The sequence below is a fragment of the Lichenostomus cassidix genome, chromosome 15 (assembly GCF_008360975.1).
Source record: "Lichenostomus cassidix isolate B80296 chromosome 15, HeHo_3.0, whole genome shotgun sequence".
NCBI classification, from domain to species: Eukaryota; Metazoa; Chordata; class Aves; order Passeriformes; family Meliphagidae; genus Lichenostomus; species Lichenostomus cassidix.
The window spans coordinates 3,621,594-3,643,032 of NC_139496.1; the positions used below are offsets into that span (position 1 = coordinate 3,621,594).

General features: G+C 46.8%; 2 protein-coding genes across 2 annotated transcripts in view; one reads left to right on the plus strand and one right to left on the minus strand.

Annotated features, from left to right (window-relative positions):
• The window catches only part of NAA25 (N-alpha-acetyltransferase 25, NatB auxiliary subunit), a 26,109-nt gene extending 12,013 nt beyond the window's left edge, over positions 1-14,096 (minus strand). The window contains exons 1-13 of the mRNA XM_085075596.1: positions 13,496-14,096; positions 11,239-11,324; positions 10,500-10,638; positions 8,847-8,965; positions 7,155-7,229; positions 6,241-6,348; positions 5,769-5,847; positions 5,190-5,301; positions 4,273-4,362; positions 3,793-3,962; positions 2,940-3,052; positions 584-791; positions 43-129 (exon numbers count right to left, since the gene is read on the minus strand). Coding sequence (XP_084931722.1) covers positions 43-129; positions 584-791; positions 2,940-3,052; positions 3,793-3,962; positions 4,273-4,362; positions 5,190-5,301; positions 5,769-5,847; positions 6,241-6,348; positions 7,155-7,229; positions 8,847-8,965; positions 10,500-10,638; positions 11,239-11,324; positions 13,496-14,096 — 1,987 coding nt within the window. The remainder of the gene's footprint in view (positions 1-42; positions 130-583; positions 792-2,939; positions 3,053-3,792; positions 3,963-4,272; positions 4,363-5,189; positions 5,302-5,768; positions 5,848-6,240; positions 6,349-7,154; positions 7,230-8,846; positions 8,966-10,499; positions 10,639-11,238; positions 11,325-13,495) is intronic.
• TRAFD1 (TRAF-type zinc finger domain containing 1) lies at positions 14,004-21,397 on the plus strand. Its single transcript, XM_085075597.1, has 11 exons — positions 14,004-14,138; positions 15,579-15,714; positions 15,788-15,841; positions 16,933-17,188; positions 17,841-18,101; positions 18,365-18,438; positions 18,618-18,827; positions 19,673-19,793; positions 20,022-20,319; positions 20,725-20,797; positions 20,913-21,397. Exons 1-11 carry the CDS (start codon positions 14,089-14,091, stop codon positions 20,952-20,954), a joined length of 1,575 nt encoding a protein of 524 aa, XP_084931723.1. The 5' UTR covers positions 14,004-14,088; the 3' UTR covers positions 20,955-21,397.
• The last annotated feature ends 42 nt before the right edge of the window (positions 21,398-21,439 follow it).

Below are 21,439 nucleotides of genomic sequence, written 5' to 3' on the forward strand. Positions count from 1 at the left end.
TCCCACGGAGGTACCAAGCAAGGCACAATTTTGGGAACATACCTTCCAGCCACAGATCAAGCAGCAGGTGAACTGCAAGCAGGCAGTAATAATCTGAAAACTGCAATTCAGTTTTCAAACAAGATTTTCCTAAAAAGAGAAAAAACCAGTTACCCTTGAATTACTAACAGTACTGCCAGCTGCTCTCACAGACAGCATTATTGAGTGGCACCATGATCAGAGAGAGCACCACAGTTTCATTTATAAAGTCAGAATTGTCTTAAAATCCTAACAACTTTACACATCACCCAGTGGCCTCTAGGGCACTTCAAATATTGACATCTGCTGGAAGAAGAACTGACTTCCAGAGCTGCAAGATTTACAAAATAACTCCTGCCCAGGTATTTGTCCTATGCACACCAGTGAGAAAAGCTGGCTTCACTTAAAAGCACAGGCAATTTTGCAAAGTACAAACCATCTGAACTACCCAGGAAAGCCCACTTTAAGATACACAAAAGAAAAAGATTAAAAGGAACCCCAATTCAGGGAAGGTAAAGCGTAGAATCAGAAAGGAGAAAGCCAAGTTCTAGCAGCTTTTCCTCACCGAACTCCAAGCCGTGGCGATACCGCAGCATCAGCTCCCGCACGACCGCCAGCTTCTGCTTCTTCTCCATGGCGTGGTAGATCCCCAGCAGCCTGGAGAGCTGCACCACACACAGGTGCTGCTGCAGGGCTTTGATGTCACCTGGCAGAGCCACCTCGTTCTCGGCTGCTGCCGCCAGCGGGATCACTCCCAGCAGCTGCCGGATGAACTGCAAGGGAAACACCAGGGGCAAAAGCTGCAGGGTTTTGGGTTTCCCCTTGAAGGGTCTCCCCTTGAAGGGTTTCCCCTTCCAAGGGAAAGCATTGTTTGCTCTCTCCAACCAAGGAAAAAAGCAAGGTGGAAGCATCAATGTTGATGTCATGCTGAATCAGTGGTTAAAGAGCAGCCTCTGAGATTTTTTTTTGAGTCGCACTTAATAGCGTCTATTAAGTTTCATCAAACAGATGGAGGGGGAAAAAAAAAAATCAGAGGCAGGTTTCCAATTCATTGACACATCAGGGAGTTCAAGCACCTGTTAACACTCATGGTAATAAGAGATGCAATTAAAATAATTAGTTACTGACAGGCTTCACAGCACACTTCCAGGTAATGGTGGTTTTGCACTGTTACATTTTCCCTCAACTCTCAAGTAATGTGCAGTACTCAGTGAGGTCATCAACTCTGATTAATGACTTCTTTTTGGAATACAGCTGTAAGAAAAGCAGCTTCTCATTGTTTAGTTTTAATGGGAGACAGAAGACTCATCACAACACACAGGGCTGGACAGCAGCTTCTTGCTCTAAAATCCCACTGTGTGCAAACTTAAATCTGAGTTAAAGCCAATGAATTCAGCTTTACTACATTTGGTATTGACACGTTAGAACTGCATCAAATGCAAACCTGAGGCAAAAAGCTCAACAGCCAGAGAGGAGCAGCACCAAGCACAACACACACCAGTTCCAGTTTTCCCAAAGAATTTGATGAATGCTGTGCTGACAGATCTTTTCAGTTTGAAACTCTGCCAAGCTGAGCAAGGTCAACCACATCACTGGCTCTGCTCTCCAATTTACACCTCTAGGAAGTCAAGGCTGGTGTCATGACCATTATTTCTGGACTATCTCACATGTCAGTGGCCCAGCAAGATCCCCACAATCTCAACTACTGAAGTGGAACTCTCATTTCAAAACTCATCAGCACTTCAGCACCATGAAACCTCCTCAGCTCCCTGTGTCCTTGACCAAGTTAAACTGCTGCAGATGCTGCTTCAGGGACAGCCAGAAAACCATGCACTGGGAAAACCTTCCAATACATCAGTTTGACACAATATATATTCCAGAACATATTCAGCAAATCAGCAGCATATTCAGTAAATCAGTTTTAAGGCCAGACAGAAAGTTTTAGTCAGAGTCATGATTTTACAAGCACTGTGACAAAACTGTAGTCTAAACTATTATGAAATATAATTTTTCCACTCCTGGTTTAGAATTTATTTCCTGGAAAGTTAGTATGAAACCTGTTCAGTACTTCAGGGCTGCCTTGCAATGGAATCACCATTTCCAGGACTAGGAATTCAATATCCTGCTGGCCACATCTGTTGCCAGTGGGCTAAAAACACACCTTTAGACATAAAACATCAGCAACACATCTCTGTGCCAGAGCCACCACTCCCATTAGCAGTGGGGCTGTGGGAAGAGTTTGCATTAGGAGTCAAAAAATACTTTAATAAGCCAAGAGAACATCACTACCTACACTTTGTTTACCAACATTTCATCCCCAGGCTCTGGCTGATCCTGGATTCTCTGCCCTCCCCAGTGCTGATCCCTGGACACAATGGCTCAGACAAACACTGGGGTGAGTGACAGAATTCCCAGCTGCTGAAGTCACTCTGGGCTGCTCATGACTCTGCACAAATGGGCTTTTCAGTTCCAGAGAGTTGTTTCAGAAAGAGATTCTGGAAAAAACTGCTGTAGGTGCCTCCATCACCCCTGGGTCAGGATCAATGTGCTCATCCTTTGGCACTGCTAGAGCCAAGTAAAGCATCTGTGACACTTCCCTGCAAGGGATGAGGGAGCAGCTTTTTCCCATTAAACATCCAAATGAAATGGGAATAAAAATTCCAAAGGAATACAAGATCTGAGACTCTGCAGGATCAAACTCGGCTTTAAACCTCCAGTAAAAATCCTCTGAGTGAAACTTCTCAAGTGTTCAGATGTTCATGGTATTTTCTACAGCACAAAGAGTTCTCTGACTTTCAAACAGAAAGTAAAAATTTAATGTTTCCAGTCTTTTAATATGATCCACAGGTGTTTCAAGATAAAGGGCCCAGAGTGCCAATAACCACTGCAGTTCCTGCTACCACTTCTTAGTATTTCCTTACCTTTGTGTATTGGCTGGGTGGGAGGAGATCCACAAACACCTTGAGATCAGTAAAACAGCAGGGCTTGTCCCCAAATTTTTTGAAGTATTGGAACATTAGTTCTTCTGGATCACCTAGGAAAAAGGCCAGTTCACCTTTTTAATACCCTCCAGTACAACTGAAACCTGTAAAATCACTATGAGAAATCTTTGTTCATGCTTTTTCTTCGCCCCCTTCAAGATTACAGAGTGATTTCGAGAGCTGCACTACTGCAGATTTTAACAGAGGCTCAATCTCTCTGGTAACCAAGGACACATTGAAAAAAAAGCCCAAGAGCTTCATTCAAGCTCCTTTAGCAGATAAGAGCTCAGCAATCCAGGCAGGCACATGCAGCCTCCGTTTATCTCACCATGGCTTCTTTGGGGATGGAAAAACAAAAGGAATTAGGAAGCAGCACCGATGTTTTTTGCTCTAATCACACTCCCTTTCATTGACTCCCCGAATGCCACTTTGTCATGCAGGTCTTTAAAAAGCAAAACCTGGCACTGCTGCCATAAAAACTTCAATGAAAACCCACTCAGAGATTCCAGCAATAATAGCAGGACTTTCCATCAGGAACACAGTGTTAGTGACTGGATGCTCTTAGATCCCAGAGGTCCTTTTGAAAACTTCCCTGCTGGCTTTTCCAACCCCTGGAGTACTCTGGAAATACCTGCCTTTTTTCAAAGCTCATCTTCCAACGCTTTTAAAAACTCTTTACATACAGAACCAACAGGTACGTTTTCCTAATGGACAATCCATTTAACTCAGTGATTTAGCAGAGAGTTTGTTCCAAGTCTGTGAGATGAATTCCTCACCCAGGCAGGGCTCTTACCCAGTTTGTACTCATCGTTGCAGCCTCTGTGTCGCAGGCGCCTGATCAGCTCCAGTTTGGCCAAATAGGGTCCCCGGAGGGGCCGAGAGCTCTTGGACTCCTCTGTTATCCTCTCCTCGATGAAATTCACAGCCTGCTCGATGGAGCAGTGCACCTCTCCTTCCAGAGAGCTGCAATCACACACACAAAAGGCTCTTGGAGGGTTCCCACTGATAACACGCTCATCAGGGGAGGGGAAGGATGGATTCTCCAACTTAAGCGCCACAGAAAACATGAACTGGGAGAGTTCAATGTACAAACTGTTTCTATAAGCTATTCCCAGCCTCCTGATAAAAGCAGGGAAAACACACAAAATAAAGCAGGGAAAACACATCATTTGGGCTCTGATGTCAAGAAGTCACTCTAATATTGAATATATGAACCCAAACGATTCACAATTCACAAAGGGAAAACAAATCCACAGCAAAACTGTCAACTTACTGCTCTTCCTCTGCTGGAGGCGTCCAGGATTCATCAATGAGTTGAAATACTGAATCAAAGTAAGTTATATAAAACTGCCAATCATCTGAGCTGAAACAAAAATCAGGCACAGGACAAAATTTAGGGAATTGCCAAAACGGTAACTCTCATTTAAAACTGCCTTTCTTGCCAAAGCTGAATTAAGGAGTAGCACATAATAATATTACATAAAAAATCCCCATTGTAATCATAAAATTGTTTCCCCTTGAAAAGGTCTCAAATCTTAGGAACACCATCATCCTGAATTTCTGGAAACACGTTAAGCAAAACCATTTCAATTCAAAATTGAGGCAGGCTATAAACTCTCCTCCTAAAATTTACATTCCAGTCAGAGCTCAGCAACATCCCCACAAAACATGAAGGCAGAAGTTTTTCTTCTGCATTTAACTTATATCTGAGGGCACAGCTAAATTCAAAAGCAAACATCACATCTCTCCTGACAGTTCTGAGACAGATCTGATCACACTGGAATGTTCTGTCTCCTGATGCATCTGTTCCAAGCATTACATGCATTTCCCAGGATGAAGTCTGGCCAAGTGGGAGAAATATAGATGTAGAAAATTAAATGCAAATCATGGACAGGATGGGAACTGCAAAGTCAGAGCTGGACAATCAGCACAGAATTTAGAAATAAGGAGATAAACAACCTTTTATTGCATTAACAGGTTGTTAAATTCTGCCTGAAAAAAAGCAGCAAATACAGTCCTGACCCTGACTCTCCCTGTGACCTTCACCATGTCTGGCTTTGGAGTGCAATCATTGGAAAAACTTCCTGATATTCTCCCATTTTAACCACAAAAGCCACTAAACAAGGCAATTCCCAACCAGGCAGGGATTTTTGCTCCATGTTTTCAGCAGGACTGCAGGAATCCTCTCACTTTTTGAGCAGCAGCCTCCTGGCCAGCGCGTTGCACTCGGGCCACTTGTGCAGCTTCTTGTACATGGCCATGCACTTGTTCTCCCGGCTCTGCAGCTCGCTTGTCAGCTTCTCTGCAGCAAAAAAACATGGAAAGCTCAGCTCCTCCCTGCTTTTCTTCCCTTCCCTGCATAAACCTTCTCATTCCAGCCCAGCACCAAGCCACCAATGTAACACAGCAGCAGGGATAAAAAGATTTCCCATGGAAACCTTCACATCCCAATGCCAAGTGCATTTTAATCTTCAGTTAAACTCCCCTAAAATGCAGATATTGAAGACTTTTAATTTGTGAAGATGGCAGCTACAACAAAAAACATGATCCCAATTTGCCACTGCAAAGTTCAGCACTGAGTAGTGTTTAAATACTATAATCAGGTGGGTAAAACCAGGTTGCACAAACACCTCCAGAGTTTATACTGAGGTTAAAATAAGTCTTCCTAAAACCTTTTTTTTTTTTGTCCACTTTTTTTTGGACAAGTCTGAAGCAAAGGGGAACCGCTGCATTCTCCACACGACTCTGATTTGTTAAAGAATAAATTACCTCCAAGTTTTCCCCTCACAACATCTAAGGCTTCCTTGTACTTCTCCAAACGTTCCAGGATCATGTAGTACAGTTCCACCTTAAAAGAAAGATCAGACTGCAATGAAATTTGCCAATAAAATCATACCCACAGGGGTCAAAAAAGAAAATAGAGGATACCAGGCCTGCAAAGCTATCTTTAGTATCCCAAAGGGTGCAACACTCAAATTTAGGTCTTTTTTTTCATTCTTAGTCCTCAGATTTTTCTTGGGACCTCCCAGAGAGCAAAGCACTTCGTCAATCAAAAACACCAAAAAATTGCCTCAGCCACAGGACTCCAAGGCCCTCCTGACCCCCTGCTTTTGGTTTTCCTTCTGTCCCCTACATTCACATTTAATTCCAAAACACTGTTGGTTATTTCAAGTTTTCCAAGGTAATCAAGTTCCCTTGACAGCACATTCCTTGTCTCAACAAAGTTCAAACCAAGCCTTACTTCAGCCTCAGCTTCAATCTTATCCTCTTTCACCATTTTTTCCACCATTCTCTCAGCAAGCGGCAAAAACATCGTCTTGGAGAGGTTTTCATCCTGTGCTGAGATAGACTGAGGAAGAGAGGGATTATTGTAACAGCTCAGCAGCTTTCTGTGATGTCCCACCCACTGCTTTTTTCACTTTGGAAGAGGGAAAAAAAACCAACCCAGGTGCTCCAATCCCCCCCAGCCACCCATTTGGAGCTGCCATCTGTGACCTGAGTGTGTGACTGCTCTGGGAAAAAGCAGCACTAAAATTGTGCTACACAAAAAAAGCTGATTTTTTGATCATATCAAGCAGAGCCCTGCATGTCTGAGCACACAAACCTCGCGGTAAAAACATGGAGCCAGAATATTTTTGTGTTTTACGTGGCACAGGATTTTAGAAAATGTGATTAAAACCCTCCAAGCTTATTTTTGTTTGATTCTGTGTCTGATTGGTGCCCAAATGTGCTGCCTCAACCAGCAGCAGCACAGCTGATCTGTGCCTATTCCTGCAGACTTGCTGCTAATTCCAGAGCTCTCATTTATTCCCTCCAAGAGCTTTTATAACCTCGTTAGAGAGGAAAAATTCTGACTGAGAAACTGCAGATAGTTGAGGATTTATTCATTATTTCTCTGCCAAAACGACAGGTGGGTAATAGCGCAGATGAGAGAATAATTCAAGTTGTATTAAGGTGGCAAGGCAACAGTTAAATTGGATTATAAAAACACCTCAGCATTTCTTTTGGACCAAAACAATGATGCTACTTAAGGAGGGCTCAATCCTACTGCCAGCATCCCACAGAAACAGCTCAAACACACATTTTACCCAAAATTATCTATAATTCTTTCCCCCAGAACATTTCTGCATCAGCCAAAGCCAACAGTGTACACACCTGCATGATCAGGCTCATCACAGACCAAAAATAATACGGATTTTTGGGAACAATCTTATAAAGTGCCATTCCAGCCTGAAAAGAAGAAGACACAAGGTTTCATCACTCCTGAAATAGATTTGTTTCCAAGCTCTCCCGATGGGAGCAGACAACACGGGATTAGCAGATGGGAGCACTTCTCTCCACCCGTGAGCTCTTCCCTCCTGACACACATCCCTAAGGAAAAGAGGGTGGAAATGCTTCCAGGGACTTTGTGTAGGTCTGACAAGGAACAGCAGTGAGCTCTGATTGCCTACACAGCTTTAATTAGAAGTGGTAACTCCAGGAGGGAGCAGATTTTTTCTTTGGGAATGAGGGGATATCTCCATTGCTGATATCTTCCCCTGCCTCGAGGAACCAACTGCCCTTCAACCTCATTTCACACACACTGAGACCCCCAAATTTGGGGTCACCTCCACGTGCAAAGCAGGGCAAGCAAAGAACTTGGCTGAATCAAAGCAGAGCCAAAGAATTCATAATTTTCCCTAAAACATTAATAGCTATTCCCACACTTCCCTCACAGTGCCTGTATGTAACAAAGGACAACACTTCTAACCCTACAAAATCTACAATTAATTTTAAGAAACTACACATAATAGTCTACCACCACAGCTGGACTTTTGTGCCAATTCCCTGACTGCAGTTTGCATTTTCTAGGATTTTGAGCTGGAATACCCCAGAGCACAGGACACTGGGGTTTATTTTCATTTGCTCATCAGTCACCATCCACACATTGTTTGCAACCCTAAATCTAAAAGCACAGGCCAGCATCCCACTCTGACAATGTGATATTGATAGTGATGACTTGATTCAACTGATATTGAAAACGATAATTTAATGAGATCCACATTTTTATGTCAATTCAGATGTATAGAAGGTCACATCAATTTTAATTATTGTTATCTGTGGCATTTTTTCCACTCGTGATTGTGATCAGTCACATCTGAAGTTTGGGCTGTAACATGAGGTTTGTCATCTCAGATAGACCAATAACTCCTTTTAGTTATTTAAGCCAAACCTGTGCAAAAATTCAAGTCACAGCAGGAGCAAGAGGGAGTTTAGCACTTATTTCTTGGCTCTCAGTGCTTTTTCACACAGAAGACTGAGCACACAGGCCTTGAAAATCATCTTCCATTTACAGGCATTCTCCAGGCACCTCATTTGGAAGGGATGAAAACAAAACCAACCAGTGTGACACTGTGCTGCCAACTGAGAGGGGATATTCCAAGTGCTTTATAGGTTTTCTTCACTGAGTGACATCAATACAAGTTGTATTTTGGATACCCAAGTAAGAGCATGGGCAGGATTTCTCTTCCAGAAGATAACAGAGAACTAAGGAGGGAATCAAGTGTGAAAACATGGATCAGGAGCTCTTCCTAGATGTGTCCATTCCAGAATTCCTTTAGAATACACTGTCAGTGCAAAACCACAGACCAGTAAAAGACACAGCTTTAAGCAAAAAAAACTTTTGTCTCCAGACAACCCATCTTGAAAAAATGAGCTTTGAGCCTCTCTGTAAAACCCAACCAAGAGTTTAACTTCTCCATTAACCCAGCTTGGCTCTTTGCAAGATTACTCATAACAAGTAAACAAGAGTAAGAGATATGGAAAAATAGAACTTGAAACAACCAGAAGATGAATTACTGATCCTACCTGTTGCATCTTCTTGTATTCTCCAACCCTGGCATAGGCCATGAAGAGGTGGGAGTGATACTCTTCACTGTTGGGGACCTTCTTCACAGCTGCCTCATAAAGTTTAGTCACCAGCTCGGCTAAACCAAAACCAGATGCTGGAGTTAACACCAGTTTGGGAATATTTTACAGCACAGCTGCCTAAAGAGCACCAGGGATGCTCTGAGCAGCAACTAATTACACTCATCAGCCCCAGAAATGCTGCTCTGGTCCCCAGGCACTACAGACATCAGGCAAAGGAGAAAAGTGCTTAAAAAACTCCAAACAAACCTCAAAATAGACTTAAATCAAAATAGAGTTCTGAACTGTTCAGAAGAATTTTAGGTCTATTTTTAAAGTGAGTTTGTCTATTTTTGAGCATTAAACTGAATGAAGATTTCTCCTGCTGGCAGAATGACTGCTCCACGTGAATTATGTATCAAAACAAACATTTTCAGAGCCTAATAGCAAATTAATTATTCTTATCACAGGTTTACTCATATTAATCATATCCTGCTATTTCCCAGCTGCCTATATCAGTACTCTAAACAATTGTTTCACACTATATTTTTTAAAAACAGATCTATCATGACAAAATATTTCTGATAGTATAATATGCAAAACTTTCTTACATTTTCATCCTGCCATATTATTTTTTACACAAACAACTGTAGCTCAGAATAGGAACAGAAAACCAAACGTAATTTGTCTTTCACAAAGTTTATACATCCTTGACACAAATATATAAAACATCTAATTATGATTTTCTTGCAGGACCAGAAGTGGAAGTGCCTCACACCCACCAGTTCCTGAGTTACAAACCTAAAAGTTACAAAGCTCAGCTTAATGGAAGTTGATAACAATCACAGAGAGACTCCTGTCATTCACAGGGGTTTATGCTGAAGTCAAAAATACACCAAAAAATTTGGTATTACTCAACAAATGATGCTTCAACTCCACAAACACATACACAAAGAAATAAATGGAAGAACATAAGCAATTGCTCTTCTGCAGACTGATGCAAACACTTTTTTCTGAAGCTGTTTCACCCTTGATCACTTCTCCAGCAATTCAACAACAAATTTTGGTGGCACCACCCACCAAACTCCACAATAAACACTGGTACCACCACACCACACTCCTCAAGAAGTTGCCAAAACCAACTATTCAAGTAGTATTTTAAAAATACAAATCACTGTGAGGAAGCTGACAAAGCTGATGTGGCCAAACTGGGAGGTCAGGATTTCCCTCCTGGTTTTTCACCAGCTTCCTGAGGCCTGAACCCCTTGACTACATCACACCCTGTGTGATTTGTCATCTCTGTCACTCCTCTGACAACAAATCTGAGTAGTTTCATTACCAGAAGTGAACTCCCAAGCTGCTGGATCATTATCAACATGCTTCATTTAGGAACTGCTACACAGTTGTGCTCATGAGAAACCTGAATGAGGATTTTTTTGCTTTATGAAGATCACTAGAGCCTTACAGGCATTACAACAGGCATCACTTAAATTCTGAATCTCTTAACAGTCTCTCACATACACAAATCCCGGATTTTGCACATTTCCCACCAAACTGCGGGTCACACAGCCTTCTGGATGAACACAGAGATTTTTGGGAGAGGAACAAACTCACGTCTGTGCATTTCCCGGTAGAGAATGGTCAGTGCTTGCAAGGAATTGTCATCTGTGGGTTCAAGTGCTGCTACCTCTTGTGCCAGGGCATAGGCTTCATCCTGCTTGCCAGTCCTCTGCAGGCCAATGGCCTTCAGCACCTGTGGACACAACCCAGGCAGCTCTCAGAGACACAGCTTGCAACTGGAAACCCTCTCAGTCCTGCTGGGAACAGCCCAACCACCTCATTCCCTCTACACAACTCCAGGTTTTATTTAGTTTTATTCCACGCAGCTGGAAAGGAAAACTCCCAAATGCAACAGCATCAAAGAGGGGCTTTGACTTCTTAATAAATGTTGAGGTTGCCCCAATGCATGACCACAGGGTTTTCTCTACCTGGAGGTTGCAAACTGACCTGTCCTGCCAATTTTCCTTAATTTTCTTTCACTAACTGGCCAGAGAGAAGTGACAGAAATGAGATTCAGGTCAGTGACACTTGCTGCAGCTTGGGAAGCTTTCAAAATGTAGAAGTGGTGGGAACTGCAGAGGGAAAGCCCCAGGGAAATGAGAGAAGCAGAAAGAGAGTCACAGGTTCAGGAAAGGGAGGAACAGAACCCCTCTTCCTCAAAAGGGGCACAGCAAGGAGCGTGGTGAGATATTCCAGAGAAATCACTGTGGTCTGCAGAAGCTCCCAGAGAAAGAGATAGTGGAACACACTGAGTGTCAGGCAGAACAAGCTCAGTGCCCCCAGCCCCACTCACCTTGGCACAGTGAAGGTCCTTGTGCTTTTTGAGCAGTTTATCTGCTTGCTGGATTGCCATTTTATTATTGCCATTATCGAGATAATCTGCAGAGGGAGAGCACACACAGCATTACACCAGAACACAAGGCCATTCTGGAAAGCCACCTCCAATTTCACCATGGACTGTCTGCTGTCACACCAGCAGCACAAACCACGTTTTCCCTGTGCAGTTCCTCCTGAGCCAAACATTCAGGAAATGTCATTTCAGGGATGAAGGATTCATCTCGTTGCACTGGTTTTAGTCATTCAAACAAACAAGCTTTTGTAATTACTCCACACAGATCATTACAGCAACAAAAGAGACACATAATAGAGAGGATTCTGCAGCAACAGCTCTTTGCTGGCAGTGCAGCTCCAGTGCTTTAGCAGGAAAAGTAGAAATTAATTTGGTGTGTCTTTGGGAGATTTTCAATGACTTTTAACAGGCAGGAGGTTAGAAACCAAAGACACACACTCCAGCAAAGTGGGAAATACTTGTCCACACCATCCATACCTCAGGTAGAGCAAATTGTGCATCTATTCTAATTTACAGATTTATATTCAGCACCTTCCACATTTGCTTCTGTGGCCTTGCAGATTTAAAGCAGAGCTAAGGGAGCTCTTGAGACCATCCAGGGCAAACCTCACAGGAGGCAGCCTCTCCACACTCACCAAAACAAACATTGCTGCATGAAATACAGTCTGAAGCCACAAGACACTGTCTTTACTGGGTATTTTAACTTGGGAAAAGCTCTGTGCCACCGTTAACATTAAAACTTTGGGGGATTTCTCAGTGAAGAGGTTTCAGAGGTGTCGAAGAGCACATCAGAGACAGAGATTTAAGGCTCTGTCACCCAGTTTACTGACACAAATCATCCCCCACGCTGAGCTGCCTGTCTGGGATTAACAGCTGTGCCAAGAACATCTCAGCTTTGGGTGTCCTAAAGTAAATCAAATAACCCTCAAACCTCCTAAACCACAGCAGAACGAAGAGATTGTATTTTCCTAACGAGTCAGGTTGCTGGAAGTCAAAGCAGCTTCCAAAGGGAATGAAGCTAAAGGAAAATAAACTTCAGCCTATGTTAGTCCGTAGGTGGGGATGTTCAAAGGCTGGAAATGCAACACCTGAACCTTCAGGTGAAGGGAGAACAAGTCAAGATCAAAGATAACCAGAGCTGTCGAGGAATCCTGGGGAACCACGGCACAAACCCAGCAACACTGTGAAATCCAGAGTCAGACCTCGGACCTCACACTGCACTTCCCCAGCTGACGATGTGGGGAAATTCTGTGTTTATCACACACTTTATTTTGGGTTCTGCAGCACCACAGCCTGAATTCAAACCTTGCACTGCAGATGATCCTTTCCAGAACGAGCAGAAATAAATTCTAAAGCTCTCTCCAGAACGAACACGGCGAGACCCTCAACATCATCTCCTTCAATATCAGCTGAATTTACCCAGATTTTTCTATTAATACAATTTCTTACACAGGTTATGACAAAAATAACTGCACATCAATGAAACTGCCAATCACAGCACGGATGGAAAACTAAGGAAAAAACCTTAAAATCGTTACATAAAGGCAAACTGCAATCAACTTGAACACTTTTAACCGAACAAAACCATCTTCCTCCCTCTCCCTGGAACCCATCACAGACTCAGCCTGTGCTGCACCATCCCTCTGCCCCAGCAAAGGACATCCCAAGGCACGTCCAGCTCCAAACCAGGGCAGCTCTCCGCGTCTGCAGGGAGAGCTTTTTACCCGTGCTGAAAAAGTTAAGAACGTTTTCCTCAATCTCCACCGAATCTCGAGCTTTAGGGACGAAACGCTACCGTAGCCCGGGGAAGCGTTTTCCTTTTCTTTCTCCCTATTTGCATAGAGCCAAGCTTTGCCTCCAACCTCTGCAGCAACCCCAACTGCACAGAACCCCCTGGGAAATACTCGGGGACACCACAGCACCGGACAATTCCCAGTCCCACTTCTCTCCTGCCTCCCGATTAACTCCCCCACCAGCGTCACCGCTCCGCGCACATCCACCACAACTCCGGCCGCTCCTTCAGCGACGAATCCATTCCCGGCAGCGCCGAAAGCACCGGCCGGGGTTACCTTGGCTGCGATCCCCCCCAGGCCGAGGGACACCCCGGGGCGCCGCGGGGCCGCGGGCGGGCAGGGCGGGCGGCGCGGCGGCGGGAGGTTGGGTAGCGCGGGAGGGCGGCGGGGCGGCGGGGGGATCGTACCGTAGATGGGCCGCAGGCGGCGGTCGTTGGGGTCCTGCACATGGCCCCGCGCCGCCATGATGAGAGCGCAGAACGCAGCGCGCAGCCGCGGCCGGGGGCGGGGATCGGGAGCGGCGGCGGGAGCGGGAGCGGGCCGGCGGGGCGGGGCTGCGGGCCGGCTGCGGGCACCGGGACCCGACGGGGGCACTGCCACCCATCTCCGGGGAGCGGAGAGCGGCACCCGGCAGCCACACCGGCCTGGGCACCGGGGAGCGATACCCGACACCAGCGCGGGCCGGGGCGGCAGGGAGCGGCACCGAGCTGACCCGAGCCGACCCGAGCCGGGCCGGGGCTCCGGAGATCGGCACCCGGCACCCGACACCGAGCCAGGCCGGGGGCAGCGAGCCCAGCGCCCGCAGCAGACCCTCAGCAGGCCGGGACACCCGGGATCAGCACTCCCGGGATCTGCACTCCCGGCCGAGCCCCGCCGGGCCGCGCTTTCGCTTTCCCTTTCCCCGCTGCCTGCCGGCGCTCTCCCCGCCGGGCCGGGGCGGCAGCAGGCGGGCTCGGTGCCCGGGGCTGTGAGGGCAGCGGGCTCGGCCCCGCTCGGAGCCATGGCCATCGCGGCCGTGCCCGCCGCCGAGTCCCGGCTCTGCGGCAACTGGTAAGGCCGGGCCGGGGGCGGTGAGGGCCGGGGGCGGTGAGGGCTGGGCCGGGCCGGGGGTCCGTGAGGGCCAGGCTCGGTGTGCACCGGGCCGAGCCAACCCCGCCGTTACACCGGGGTACAACCCCTTAGAATGGTGAAACACCGCAGATCCGGCGCGGTAACAACCGTACGGCCTTTCTGTTAACCTTTGCGGGTCGGATTTACTTTCTGACCTAGTAGGGGACTGGATAGAAAGCGAAGCGGATGGAAATGCAGGCTCGGTTTGCAGCGAGATCCTCACAAAGTACACGAAGCCAAGTTTGTCTTCAGCAGCTCCGTGGCTCAGGAGCTGAAATATAAAAATAGGATCAGTAGGCAGTGGTGTTTTTGTGGTGTTTTGTGGAAGTTTTTGTCTCTATAACACCTCTCTGGAGAGCCCCAGGGGTTGGTAAGGAGTCACATCACAAATTATGTCTAGAATACGAGCAGCTGAAGAAATTAACTTTTCCTGTTGTTGTTTTTCCCCAAGAGACGCCAGAATCGAGACAGTTTCTTGCAACATCAGCCTGGTTTGTTTGGTCTGGACAGTTCAGTCGCTGCTGTTGGACTTTGTTGCTTTGCCAGGCTTTTGGCTGCCCTGGATCTGGCAGGGGAGAAAGCTGAACAGCTGTGGCTTTAGCAAGCAAAAGATTATAAAATTAATTTAGGTGTTTTCAAGGTGGATTTCTTGGAAAGGGGATGATCCCTATAGAAATGGTGCTCTCTGCTTGAGGCAGCAGTAAGGACTGAGCTCCAGCTGCCTCAGTTTCTTTTGGTCCTTCTGTGTTAGTCTGTGTTTGGTTTCAAGACAGAAAAATAACATCTTCGAAATTAGGTGAATTGGGGAGTTTTGGGGTAAAATGAGGTGAGTTGGGGAATTTTGGGGTACAGAGTAGTGTTACTGCTGGGCTCTGAGCAACCTGGTCAGTGGAAGGTGTCCCTGTGAGCTTTAAGGTCCCTTTCAACCCAAACCTTTCCATGATTCCATCATTCCTGGAACAGGATCTGTCAGTTTTTGTTAAAAAAAAACCCCAACCCACTATTTGACTGCTTTCCAAAGCACTGTTTGACCTCTCAGAGCCAAGTTATTTTCAGGAAGAAACTTTTATCTTCCCAGACTAATTTATTAACTTGAACCTTGGCGATAAGTCATTTGTGCTGCAAGATTTGTCTTTCACGTAAGGAAATAAATCCACCTGGATTTTATCTTAATGCAATGTGACTTTTGCATGTTAAATACATTCATATCCCCCTGTGCTGGAGCCTTGAGGCCTGGCTGGGCCTTCCTATTTAATTACTCCCTTTAAACAATAAATTCACTGAAATCTTCCTTAACATTATTTTTTTTTTGTTGTGAGTGACTGCTTGGATGTGTTGTCAGTGTGTTTCTGCTCAGTAATCTCACTGACTTTCTCCCAGCAAAAAGGATATTCCTGCAGTTAATTTCATCATCCATGAAATCCACTGCAGAAGAAATATTGAAATCTGCCCCTACTGCAGCGACTCCGTCCCAAAGTCTGAGATGAAGAACCACATTGAGTCTGAACACGTGCAGGTGAGAAACACATTTCTGCTCTGAAACTGCTCCTTTCTGGGGTGATTAATCTAATGAGGTCTGTTTGCTGTAGGTCACCTGCAAGTGTAGGATGAAGATGGAGAACAGCCTCCTGAAGGATCATGAGGTTGGTGGATTTTATGTTATTAACCCTTAGGGAATGCTGTGGTGTTTCCAAGCACTGATCCCAGAGCCTTTCTGTCAGCCAACACCTGGATTCCAGCCTGGGGTTTGTGCATCCCTTTGTTGAGTGGTGCTTCCTAAATTCACATCCTCTGGGAGAAGGGATTGGAAACTGCCTTGAAGTCCTGGAGCCACTCAGGGCTTCATCTCAAAGGAGTATCTGTGACAATTGGTGATTTTTTTTGTCCTTGGTAGTTGAAAAATAGCTATTTAAAATATGATTGACTTGACTTATTTTCATTCCTTTACTGTTCCATGTTTCTGCTGGAGCCATTATGTGACTTTTAATAACTCAATCTGTCCAAACAGACTTTAAAAATAGCCTGTAAAATAAACTAAAATAGGACAGAGTGGGATTTTCTGAGTTCTGAATCCAGTTGGCTGCTGTCACAGACAATCTTGTTATAAATGTCAGTCCCTTCCCGTGGGCTCCTTTAGAGACAGCTCTGGAGCTGCCACCTCAGCCTGCTGATTGCTGAGGGAAAAAGGATTTTCTTTGGAAATCTGTCCAGTTCTAAACCCTGGGAGTAGCTAATCCTGCCTCTCTGTGCATGGTGCTTTTGGCTTTGTAAAGCAAATGGTGATGTTTTATTAGTGCAGGTTATTTATTAGTGCACCATCTGCAAATACCGTGTATTTTATCTATTTTTCATCCCTCTGAAGTTGCCTGTGGGGTAAAGAACATGTCCAAGCAGTTCTTGTTGAGCAGTAAATGAGGTGTCTGTTCCCTGAACACCAAGGTTGGTTTTAGCTGCACTTTGGAATGCCACTGGATTTTGGGTCTGTATCTAAAACCCAACTCCAGAAAGCTCCATGTGACCCCACTGTGCAGATTTCAAATCATATCCTGAGTGTCTGAAGAGCTTCAGCTGCTGAGTTTGTGCCTCCAACACCTTGTTGTCACATTCCCCACATCAAAGCTCATTCCAGGCTGTTTCTAGCCAGGCTTTGGATGTGGCTGAGGAGACAACAGACTGAGCAAGCCGAGACCCTCAGAGTTCCACGTGGGAAGAGTAAATCCCTGTGTTTTCCCAGGCGTCCTCGTGCCCCCTGCGCCCCGTGCTGTGCCAGTTCTGCGACATCCAGCTGGCCTTCAACAAGCTGCAGGAGCACGAGCTCTACTGCGGGGCCAGGACCGAGCCCTGCGGGCACTGCGGCCGCAACGTCCTGCTCAAGGAGCTCAAGGAGCATCCCCGGGTCTGCGGGAGAGAGGAGAAAGCAGCCAGGGGGAGCAGGAGAGCGCCGGGATTCGGGAATGGGGATGGAGGCGTGAGGAGCCGAGCGGGAGCAGGTACTGGGCTGGGCTGGGGAGGAGCCAGAGGGGTGGGAAAGGAGGTTTAGAGCAGCTGGGGGACACAATTGCAGGGACACAACCTTAGGGACACAACCCTTAAAGAGAGAACTCCATGGACAGATCTTAAAGGACAAACTCTTAAGGACAGAACTCCAGGGATGCAACCCTTAAGGATGGAACCTTAAGAACATTTGCAGGAACAGTACAAAGGAATCAAAGATAAAGTGGAGAAAGGAGGGAGAACTGGCTGCTCATTTGGTTGCTGGTCCCTGTGTAAGGTTTTGTGATTCCTTTGGGTGAAAATACAGAATAGTGAATGCTCCAGAGGCCCCAAGTGGGAATGTTTACCCATGAAATATGGTGTAAACCAGGAGTGCAGAGGTGCCTGCGGTGAAAGCTCAGTCGCTGCCTGATTCTTTTCTCTAAGTACCTGCCTTAAAAATGTAATTGGAGTTGTTTGCTCACTGGATTTTGTTCCATGGTTTTTCTCCTTCATGCACCTGGATTTGGTGCAGGTGCCCTTGGCTTTGGGATGCTGAACTCCAGGAGAGTCCACATGTGAAACCCTGGAGTTGAGTCTGATGTCCAGAGGGAGCTGCTGGTGGCAGGTTTGATATTCTCCCAAATTTATAGTATTTATCTTTTGAAGGAGATGAACTGGAGACACCTGAAATCCTTCATTCCTCATTTCCTGAAGACTGGAATGCTGACCTGGACTATGTGTTGGCTCTGAGCCTGCAAAGTGAGAATAATCCTCACCATAACACTGCAGCTGAGATCCCCAGGGATTTCTGGGAATATGACTACACCAAAGAGTCTGGACAATCTGCCCATCTTAGTGGAATGGACCTGTCCAACATCTTCTGTGACTCTGCAGGGTCCTTCAGCACATCAAACCACAGCAAAACAGGTATAAACACCGTTGTGGTGGGCTTTAGCCTTAAATTTGAGGGAAGGGAAAAGGAAAATGTGGATTGGGAATATTAAAGATGATCTAGGTATTTCAAAAGGTCAAAACTAGTCTTTTTGAGACTCCTAAAGCAAAGCAGCAAGTGAAGAAATAAAAACTCTAGTGGGGCTCTGATGTTGGTGTGTGGTGGACTGTTGAAGGCACATGGATCCAAGTGCTCCAGACTCTGTAGAGAACATAACCCTTCCTTCCTTCCCTTGCAGACAAGGAGATGATCATGTTGCCCTGTGAGTTCTGTGAGGAGCTGTGCCCTGCTGAAGATCTGATCCTTCACCAGGTTTGGGACTTCCCTGTGTTTTGGGGTTTACGGTGAAGACTTTCCTGTGGTTGTCACTGAAAAGGGTGTGGGGTGGCATTGTGAGAACTCTGACATTTGGGTCTTTGCCAAGAAAAGTGATTTTAATGCTCACCTGGTTCATCAGGAAAGGTGATTTTTCCGTGTTGTTTGTGTAACAGACAGGGTGTAACCCAGCAAGTGCCTTTGCCTCGTTCAGTAAGAGAAGTTCTTCTCCAAACCTGTGGGAATATGGTGGTCTGCAGAGTCGGGGGTCCAACAGGACTGTCCCTTCATCCCAGCCCCAAGCTGTCCAGGCAGAAGCAAACATCATGATTCCATGTGAATTCTGTGGCATCCAACTGGAGGAGGAGATTCTCTTTCATCACCAGGTACTGAGCAGGACAGGATCTGTTGGGTCACATCCCATTGTTTGAGGATGGGTTGAGCCCCAGGGGCTCTTAGGGCACATTTTAGGAATTCAGGGAGCTGTCCCTGGGTCAGATCTTCCCACACAAAGCTCTGGAATCCATTGTGAAGGGTTGTGCCACACTGAGGCTCCTCCTGAGAAGTGCTGGATTATTTTAAATGCTCTTGTAAGGAAACGAAACTGAAGGGCCTGAAGTTGCTCAATCAGAGTGTTTGAGTCACACAGAAGATGAAGTTGAACCCTGGATGAGTCAGCTCAGGGGGAGAGGAGCAAAGGCTAAAACACAAAGGAGGGGAAGGAGAGAACAAACTGTAGACTTCCCTGGGAGTGCTGTGCCCAGGGAAGAGTCCTCTGTGATTTGCTCTTACAGACACGATGGGAGAATGCTGAGCTTGTTAATTTTCTGTATCATGGCTCTTTCACATCCTTAATCCCAACAAAGTGGTGAGGCTGGAGTTGGGTTGGTTCTTCTGGGCTTCTCGTCTTTTGGGGGCAGCATAATCAGTGTTCCTGGGAATGAGATAAAACTTCAGAGCTTATCATGGAATCTCAGAACAGTTTGGGTTGGAAGGGATGTTGAAGGAACACCTTCCACTAGCCCAGGTTGCCCCAAGCCCTGTCCAGCCTGGCAGGGCAGTGGAACTGGATGAGCTTCAGGGTCTCTTTCCACCCAAACCATTCTGGGATTCCACGGCACCAATTCCCTCCTGCCCTTAATGCCCCCAAGTGCTGCTGTTCCACAGTGTTTTCCCAGGAATCTTCACCAGAGTGAGCTTCACTTGACCAGCACTGTGTGTTCTGCTGCAGCACCACTGTGACCTGCGCCCTGCCAGCCCCACAGGTGACATTCCAGCTCGGGAGCTGCCAGCTCCTCACAGGGAGAGACGGGAATCGCCAGAGCCGGCGCGGCGACGGATCCGACACCAAGGTGTGGGCAGAGCACAGCCTGAGCTCCTCAGTGCTTCCACTGAGGAAATGCTGTTCCCTGTTCTAAAAACCTTCCATCCTGTCCCCTTGGTCTGGATTTTGGGGGGGCAGGATTAAATCACTGCAACTGTGTCCTCTGAGGTCCTGGCTGTGGAGCTGGGCTGGACACTGGGGCTGTTGCTGGTGCTGCAGCTGCTGTTCCCATTAACTCCATGTCCTGTCCCTGCAGGAGATGTTTCTCCTTGGTACACAGAAGGCTTTGGGAAGCTGGGGCTGTGCTCTGCTCCAGGCACCAGGCTGAGGATGGAGGAGCCCAAGGCTGGGAATGCAGCGTTGTCCCCTCCAGGGAGAGCTGGTGACACTTCTGCCACACGGGGGAAGCCTGGGAAGGGGAATGGTGGTGAGGGGACACCGAGGGACAGAAGTGACCCTGCAGCTGGGACAATGCCACGAGTGAGACCTGCTCAGCACTTCCAGGCAGAAACCTTCACTTCCAGCTCCTCCAGAACTTCTCCAGCCCAGCCAAGGTAACGCCTTTGCCTTCTGCTCCATTCCACTTCTTACGGTGCAGATCTGGATTCTCTTGGCTTTGCCTGTGGCTGAAAGGGTTTCCAAAGGCTTTCAGATTCACCCAGTTGAATTTGGCTGGTGCTTATCTGAGTTTCAAACAACAAATTTAGGTTTTTACCTCAAAATAGCATGGACAAATTGGTCAGTGGGATAAAATGTAGGATAAGGCCTCATTACCTGTCCATGGAAGTGTTCTGCTCTCACCTGGGCTCTAAACAGGAGCTGAAACATCTGGGGCAGGGTCAGAGGAGGCACAAGGCTCTTCCCCTCGACCTTCCCTCTCTCCCTGCTGTGTTGTCCTGTGTTCATCCAGCAGGGGTGGCTTTGCCTCCTCTGAAGGTGTCCCTGTCCCTGTCCCACAGCTCTGGTGTCATGGGAGGAAGGACCCTGGGGCTGTCAGACGGGCACGGAGGCCTCCGGCGCCGGAGCTCCAAGGTGAGGCTGCAGGGGCAGCTCCTGGGTTTTACCAGGACAAGGAGCTTCTGTATACAATCCTCTCTTATCAAGTAATACTTGAAATATTTTTAATTTCTTTTCCTCCTCCCTTAAGGCAAAAGCCCAGAGCCCAGCAGCTGGACACCCGGAGGAGTGAGCCAGTGCCTGTGGAAAACACGGAGCTCCTGGTGCTGTTCCCAGGCTCTGCTGGACTTGTTAGTCCAAGTGCAAGTAAATTCCAACCTTGAGTTTCAATTGTTAGGCAGTGACCATTTTCTAAATCTCTATTTTTAATCTCTGAGAGCAAGTTTCAGGTTTTTATGTCTCTGGTTTCCTCGAGCATCACCCCAAGGCACCAAATGAGTCTCACCTTGGGCTCCACCTGAGTTCTGTGTCCTTGTGGGCTCCTTGTGCTGCCAGGATGGGATCTGTGCCACCCACAGCTCTGGTGTGTCCTGCCCTGGAATGCTCAGGCACAGCAGGTGACTCCAACAGGGAGCAGGACCAAGGCTCGGGGCTCTGAGGCTTCTCAGTGCTGCATTTTCAATTTAAAAGCTTTCTAAGTTCCTTGGAATAAAATTTATCTGATGCTGTCCCAAACTGTTGTGCAGTGCCATCTGTCCCATGAGGTGATGTGGGACA

Excerpts from the sequence above, each read along its gene's own strand:
- TRAFD1 (XM_085075597.1), top strand. The coding sequence starts at position 14,089 with ATGGCCATCGCGGCCGTGCCCGCCGCCGAGTCCCGGCTCTGCGGCAAC. Across the intron at positions 18,102-18,364 it reads ATCAAACCACAGCAAAACAG|ACAAGGAGATGATCATGTTG; the intron begins GTATAAACACCG and ends CTTCCCTTGCAG. Across the intron at positions 20,320-20,724 it reads ACTTCTCCAGCCCAGCCAAG|CTCTGGTGTCATGGGAGGAA; the intron begins GTAACGCCTTTG and ends CCTGTCCCACAG.